Here is a 7,999-nt window from a genome sequence, read left to right as displayed (position 1 = left end):
AAGATTTCCCATTTCTGCATTGTAGTGCGATCTCAGCGTTGGTAGTTTTAAGTAAGGGGGGTGTGTGGGGTGCAGGGGGGTGTGTAGTCCCCCTTGCTGTAGATGTTTAGTTTTGTGTTTTTTGGTTGTATGTGGTTTTACGTCAGTTTTTGAACTTTTATGAGTTCGACCATATGTTCTCGGCCATATGTGGTTTAAATTAGTAAAATTTCGATCTACTGCAGTAGTAATTATATATATATATGTGTGTGTGTGTGTGTGTGTGTGTGTGTGTGTGTGTGTGTGTTTTATATTTATTTTAACCGGCTAGGTGGTTTGGCCATTGCACCCCTTTCAGCCAAAGCCAGGCAATTAGCACAAGTAGAAGACAGTAAGAACATTTTGAAGTTATGCAGTAGTACAAAAATAACTTAATATTAGTAGTATATTATAGAGTGCCATTTTGTGCACATTTGTTTCGTGATTTTGTAAGCAGTTGTTACTTTCATATATTGTTGATAATATGATTTTGTAACTAGTTGATGCATATACATTATACATTATATTAAACACTATTTGCCAAAAATATCTGTTATGGCAAGCAAGATGATGAAGGCTAAGCTGAATGGAGAGCATGTGTAGATTGAAAATGGATAGGTAAGAGAGCATGCAGAGGAAAATATATATATATATATATACATATATGTGTATATAGATATAGATATATATATATATATATATATGTCTGTGTGTGTATATATATATATATATATATATATATATATATATATATGTGTGTGTGTATGTGCGTATATATATATATATATATATGTATATATATATATATATATATATATATATATATATAGATGTAAATATAGATATATTTGTGAGTGTATATGTATTGTGCATGCAACATATGCACACTTTTCTCTGCTACAGCTCATTGGGTGTATACTCAGTCTAAAAAAAAAAAGCTTTATTTCTTTTTTCTTGTAAATATTTTAATTAAATCCAAACATTTTTGCAGCTTTTGTAGTTGTCTTTTATTATCTCATGAAACTTAATGAAAGTTCTGCCTACCTTAGCAGCTAACAAACAGGATAAATATGTCCGTGTTGTCTTTTTCTTACAGGTGCTGCTCCTATGTTGGACGGAGGGGCAATGGCCCACAAGCAATATCTATTGGCAAGAACTGTGACAAATTTGGGATTGTTGTTCATGAACTAGGACACGTGATAGGATTCTGGCATGAACACACTCGGCCTGACAGGGATGATCATGTTACAATCATTAGGGAAAACATCCAGCCAGGTGAAGTTTTTTTTTTTTTGGACTGTTAAGATGTTTTTGTTATTTTTTTTTTTCTAGACCATGTGTGCTAGGAACTTTTGAAGGCATTTTCAAAATGTCTCTTATTCTGTTGCATCTGTAGTGCAGAGGGTAAAGCTCTGACTGTGACCATAATGACCAGTGTTCTACTACTTGGCCTGGATGTGAGATGGGAGGGAGAAACCAACTGTACTTTGCCTATCCTTTTGTGGTGGTAAAACTGTGGTGCCTAGAACCCAGTGCTGAAATGCCCAACTTTTATATGGATGAGTACTTTCTCAAGACTGTATGTAATTTAAGAGGAGCAGCGCATTGACACTACAAAGCAGTGTTTAGTAGTGTATAACCAGGTATAAGCATAAGAAAGTCTTCAGGCTATGTCTTAGCAATGTGCTGGTTGGTGATCAGAATGTGGTGATAGATCCTCAAATAAAAATCCCCAAACCATCCAAGAAACATAGTTTTGCAGGAGGCTACATTTACCCAGCGCTGACTCTGAAAAGTAGAGGACGTCAGAAAAGGCAAATCTTTACCGAAAATATGTCACCATGGGGTCGTATCTGATGCTGTGACTTATAGAATGAAGGGAACTGAAGAGCTGTACATTTGCAAGAGGTAGCTAGATGGTTGGGCTGGTAATTTTCTTTTTAAAATGCTTAGTTATAATAACATGAAGTAGATTTATATATTTTAATGTAACTGACTCATAAACAATCAGCTATGGATGTTTATACCATTTGTTACCTTTTTAAAACTTAGAATCTCCATACTTTTTTGAAAAGTCAAGTTGGGAAAATACAGTTTAAAGAAGTGTAAAGGTTTACTATCCTGTACTCCAACTGGTAGTCGAGTCCAGCTGGGCGAATCCTGAATTGCAAACATTGTAATGTTGAAAACCAACATTACTAGCTGCCCAACCTTGCCTCCTTCTAGACCAATGGTAGTGCCTTTCTGGACCCATGATACTGCTTTTCTGGTCCAATGGTAATGCTTTTTCCTGGGTCCAGACAGAGCTGTAGGGAGTTTTTGGGGTTCAATGTTTGTGTCCAGTATATCGGAATTTGGCAGTCCGACTTTTGTGGATGGTTTCGAGCAGTGGAGAACATGACTCCTATGAATTAAGAACTGTATAGTAAACCAATATAATTATCTTGTGAACAGTAAATGCCGTTAAAAATTTGCAAAGAACGTTTTTGTTTAACAAAAACTCTTCTTTGTAATGATAATAGTCAATATATAAAGTCTCTACATGATATTAAGTTTTGCAAGAAAAATCCAAGCTTGCACTTTTGTAATTATTGTATGATTTTCCATATTTAGAAGCTGCACAGAGTGTTAGCAGCCCTTTTCTTCATATATGTATTTACTGGCAAAGCCCGACTGGGCCATTGGCCCATTTTTAGCGGAGGGCCAGTGAGAAAAGCTCCATTCAAAAATTTAACATGTAAAATAATACATTATATACACAACATGCAAGGATGAGGTGATTATGCATTACATATTATAGACATACATGGTTTAAATATAAAGGTATAATATGCAGTAGCATATCTTACAGAGTAATGCTAAACATGAAATAATGCATAATAGGGGAGGAACAAGCAGAGTGAATAACAAAAGAGTAACAGAGTGCTTCTGAGTACTACTACAGGGGATTTATATCATAACCTCAAAAGCTAATAAGCACAAAACTCCGAATTTCAAACCTCAAAGTTAAAAAAAGAAGTCGAACCGTGGAACGGAGATCACCATAGTGTGTGACAAGGGAAGATTTCCCTTTACTGCACTATAGTGCGATCTTGGAGTTGGTATATTTAAGTAGAGGGGTGTGGGGGGTTCAGGGGGGTTTGCCCCCCTGCAGAGGGGGTGTGGGGGTGCATGGGGGGGCTTGCTCCCCTGCATAGAGCATTTTGTTTTTTGTTTTGGGTAATTAGTGGGGGGGTTTTGGTAGATTCGATGTCAGTTTCGTGATTTGAAGTTCGCGGTTTTGAGCTTCGGAGTTATCAGCTTTCGGTTATGTGATATAGACCCCTACTTCAGTTAAATCTTGTAACAGGCTAGATAAGAACACTTGAGGTTAAGTACTGGAAAAAGGAGAGAAATAGGTGGGGAAGTAGAAATAAGATGAAAGTATAGGAATAGGAGAGAAAGGTGTAGTATGTAATGGCTGAAAGGTAATGATGTGGTAGTGCTTCCAGGCCTAGTGCTTGTGCAAAGCCATTTGTTGGTGAAATATTCCTTTAGTAGTATTTTCATCTTGGAAGTGTTGGTATTGATTATTGCTTGGGGTATGAAATTCCAGTACTTAGATACTTTATTTTATAACAGGAAGCCCCCATAGCTATTGTTAGGTTTAGTTACATCTAGCAGAACTTTGTTAGTTGATTTTGGGGATGTACTGCTGTAGTAGGGCTGGACTAGGCTATTGAGAATGGGCAGTTGTTTGGGTGGTGGAAGACATTGTGTGTGAAAATTAATTCTTGTAAGGTTAGAAGATTAGGTAGTTCAAGCTATTCTAGTTGGTGCAGTGAGGTGTAGTGGTGTGATTTGTAAGAGAGGTGTGTGGCAAATCTTACTATTTTGTTAAAAGGACTCGAGTTAATTTAAATCAGTTTTTCTGAGATTGGTGAATATTGGAGAGGCATATAGAAGGGCGGAAAGTAGATGAGTCTTTGCTGTGGAATTTCTGGTGGCATTAGTCAGGAAAGGGTTGACCCTGTAGAGTGAATTTAATTTGATGTGAACATTTTTGATAGTTATGGCTAGGTGTTTGTCATATCTAAGATTGTTGTTGATTATGACCCCGAGATGCTTGGTGTGTTCATCATGTTTTTTTTTAATTTGTGTTGGAAGAACTGATAGTGAAAGGTAGATTGTGATTGTGTTTTTGTTACTAGTGAAGAGCATGTGTTTTGTTTTATTAGGATTAAGAACAAGTTCAGAGTCAGAGAGGTAGTTTTCAATGTCAAGGAAGGCTTTCTGGGTTTGTAGGCATTTTGGTAAGGAGGTAGCTGAACATACAAGGCAGCAGTCATCTGCATATTGAACAATGGTTGCATGTTTGGTAGCTGTAAGGAGTTTGTTGGTGAGAATGATGAATAATAGTCCAAGTATTGATCCTTATGGTGCACTGATGGAAATTTCATCTTGCCATTTTACTGCCTGTTGGCAGTCAGATAGCTATGAAACTAGTGGAGGGCCATTTGGGAGAGGTTTAGGTAGGGTTCCTATTTTGTTTTCGAATTGTTGAAACTTCGAAACTGTAAACATCAAACACAGTTAATCGAAGTTTCAGCAATTCGAACTAAAAAACAAAAAGAAAAAAAAGTCAACAGTTAACTGTTGTAAGCAGGGGGGCAAGCCCCCCTGTACCCCCCCATGATGGGGGCTGCACCCCCACACCCCCCACTCTTTAAATATACCAACTCCGAGATCACACTACAGTGCAGTAAAGGGAAATATTCCCTTTCCACACTATAGTGTGTTCTTGGAGTTAATATATTTAAAGAGTAGGGGGGTGCTGGGGGGCTTACCCCCTGCTTACAACAGTTGATTCATGTTTTTTTTTTAATGTATTCGAAATGATGAAACATCGAACATACAAGTTCGATCGTGTAGTGTTCGATGTTTCATGATTTCGATAACGTAATAGGAACCTGTTTTAGGGGAGGCTAGTTCATTGAGCAGTTTCTGATGGAAACAGTGTCAAGGGCTTTTGACATATCAAGAAGATGATATATACAAAGGTGGCTGGAATTTCTAAGCTGGTTAACTGAGTTAGTAAAACTAACAAGAATAGTAGTAGTAGTAGTGCTATGCTTTTGTCTAAATCCATTTTAGGATCCAGCTAGGGAGGCTGTTGTTTAGCAGATGGTCAAGTAGTTGTGTGTGGATGCATTTTTCAAGGATTTTAGTAATGGGGGAGAATAGCTATTGGTCGGTAATTTGTGAATTCTGTAAAGGTGCCGCCTTTGTGCAAAGGGATGATGTAAGAGACTTTCCAGAGTTTTGGGATATATTGCTTTGTGATGGACCTGTTAAGTAGGAAAGATATGGGGTAGAAGATGGCATCTGATGCTGTTTTCAGAAATTCATTGGGAAGCTGGTCAGCAGCAAGGGATGAGGGCTTTAGTTTGGACAGACGTTTCTTTATGGAGTTAGTTTGTATTGGTTTTATTGAGAAGGACTTTAGGTTTTGTTTTAACTGAGTAGGTATGGATAGATGAGTATTACTGTTTTCTACAAGGGATAGGATAGAATTGATAAAGTGCAAGTTAAATTGGGATGCAATACTATTGGTAGAGTTGGTTGTGGTAGGAGCTGGGTTTGTCTCACCTGGTTTTAACAGGTAGTTGATAGCTGTCCAAAATTTCTGGGGGTTATTTTAGTGCTTCTGTTGTGTTGTGTAGTACATTTTATTGTCCTGTTTAATTTGTTTTTTAGCAAGGTTATGCATTTGACAATATTTGAGAAGTGATGATTCATTTTTAGTCTCTTGGTGTTGGAATTATGCTTGGTCTCTTAGTTTAAGCAGCTTCTTAGTGTCTTTAGTGAGCCATGATATATGTTTAGATTTAGTGCAGATTTTTTCTTTGTGGGGGGGGGGGGGGCTAGGCTATTTAGGTTATTCATGAATTTATTATTGAAATATTGCACAGCTGAGTCTAGGTGGAGGTGTTTTAGAGGGAACCAGTCATAGTTATGCAGCAGGGTATTTCAAATTAAAAGTTATTTTTTGTTACGTATGTATTTGTAGACAATGTTTTTGGGGGTACAAATACGCTGCCTAAGTAAGTAGGTGGGTAGCTGGTCACTTAAGCTGCCAGGGAGAGAGAGAGAGATTGATGGCAGAGGGTGGGTTTATTTGTGAGAGTTCAATCTAGCATTAATTCTTTTTTTTTTTACTGTGCTTGTCCACCCTAGTGGGGGATTCCATCATTTGATAGAAACTGTGAAGTTTATAAAATTAGAGGGATTGTTGAAGGAGCAGGTTGACCAGTCCAGGTAAAAGTCCTTCATTATTTTGGTTTCCTGACTGTATGTTGAAGCACACCATTTAGGAGGTCTTCAGTGATGGCTGGGTTGCTGACTGGGGGTATGTAAACGGTTATGATAGTGTTGTGTTATTTGTAGGTGGGAGATAAAATTTCACAGTTCTTGGGATCTGGGGGATATGTTGGTCTAATTTGAGGTTATCTTTGTAAATTATTACAATGCCACTACCTCTCTTGTGAAGTCCTATCAATCCTATGAATGTTGTATCCAGGGTTAGGATCCCAGAGTCTTGTATATGTCACTGCAGCCAGGTTTCTGTTAGCATTTGATATGTCTGGATAGTATTGGGTGAGCGTTGCTTGAAATTCTGGAATTATGTTTAGTATGCTTCTCAGATTCATGTTTAAGAAAAGGAGATCAGTGTTGCTATGCAGGAGGTATGTGATGTTTGGGTGACTGGGATGTAAGGGGGATGGGGTATTTGTTGTGTGAGTTGAAGGCCTGGATTACGGTGTATGTCTCAGCTTTGTTTTATATGAGCCGAATTGACTAGAAATAGGTAAGTTTGATAACTAATCTGCCATATGTGTGTGGTAGGCTAGGAGTTCTGTGTGAATGAACATATTTTTAAGATAAAAGTTGGGTAGTGGTGGTGTTGAAAAGATGAGGTGAGATAATGAAACTAGTTATAGAGGTGTGGGGTGGGAGAGTTTATGGTGGAGAGATGATGATTATGATAGGATGTGGAAAGTTATGTTGTAATGAGCAGGGTACATAATATAAAGTGATGAAGTAACACTTGCGTATATAGTTAATGTAGGGATTCAAACTGACTGGGTGAAAAAGAGGAGGGACTGGGGTGATGTTGTGAAAAGTACGGGGTAGGGTGTTAATATTTAGTGTAATTACTAATTAGCTGCTAATGGTATAGTTGTAGTAACTGGAGGATTAGGGAGGGAGGTGTGTTCTAAGGGTAAGTATAAATGTAGGGATAGTGGGAGTGGGTGGGAATGGGGGTAGCATAGGGGAGCAGAGTGAGCCCAAGTGCAGCAAGGGTGAATGGAGCGGGTAGAGCCTGGCCACAGTGTGCACAAAAAACTATCACAATGTGCCAGACAAGGTAGGTGCTATATCACTTCAGTTGGCACTCTTAGTTCAGTTTTACCAAAAATAACTATAAAAAATGTGAACTATCTCTCGCTGACACCCAGAACTATGTTTGAGTAGCAGTAGAATATTGACCTAGTCATGGAAGGTTAACAGCAATTTACTAACTGCGTAGTTCATACCATACTAAAATGCCAGAACTAGTTTTTTTTTATACAGACAACTAAGGGGACAGTTTTAGGTTTATTCTGGTAAGGACTATTATGGGAGGGGGTTTAAGGAACTTGGATAGAAAAAATGTATCTGTTGTTCCTGACAGTATGCTCGCCAATGAATACCTGTGCTGGACTTTTATCTAATTAATATTCCTGAGGGGGTGACCTACTCTGTATTTGATGGTACATTCTCTCTCAAAGTTTCTTTTGTGTTTCAGTGAGTTATTTTACTGGTCGCAAGTACAGAAGTGTCAGGAAAACTTTAATTCTAAAATAAGGAGTAGCAAGGGAAACTGAAAATATAGTGGGTGAGAAAAACAATGTCAGAAGGCTATTGGAAAGTTAGGATTGATGTAAAATTAAGGTCACAA

At 37.9% G+C, this 7,999-nt stretch overlaps 1 protein-coding gene across 1 annotated transcript in view; it reads left to right on the top strand.

Moving 5' to 3' along the window:
- Window positions 1-7,999, top strand: part of TLL1 (tolloid like 1) — a 1,749,881-nt gene that overhangs the window by 454,776 nt on the left and 1,287,106 nt on the right. The window contains exon 4 of the mRNA XM_044063452.1: window positions 1,115-1,293. Within this exon, the coding sequence (XP_043919387.1) occupies window positions 1,115-1,293 (179 nt within the window). The remainder of the gene's footprint in view (window positions 1-1,114; window positions 1,294-7,999) is intronic.

Source organism: Protopterus annectens, chromosome 2.part1 (genome assembly GCF_019279795.1).
Source record: "Protopterus annectens isolate FY-2018-M chromosome 2.part1, PAN1.0, whole genome shotgun sequence".
In the NCBI taxonomy this organism is placed as follows: domain Eukaryota; kingdom Metazoa; phylum Chordata; order Ceratodontiformes; family Protopteridae; genus Protopterus; species Protopterus annectens.
Note: the sequence above shows the minus strand (reverse complement) of the source record. Positions and strands in the feature narration are given on the sequence as shown.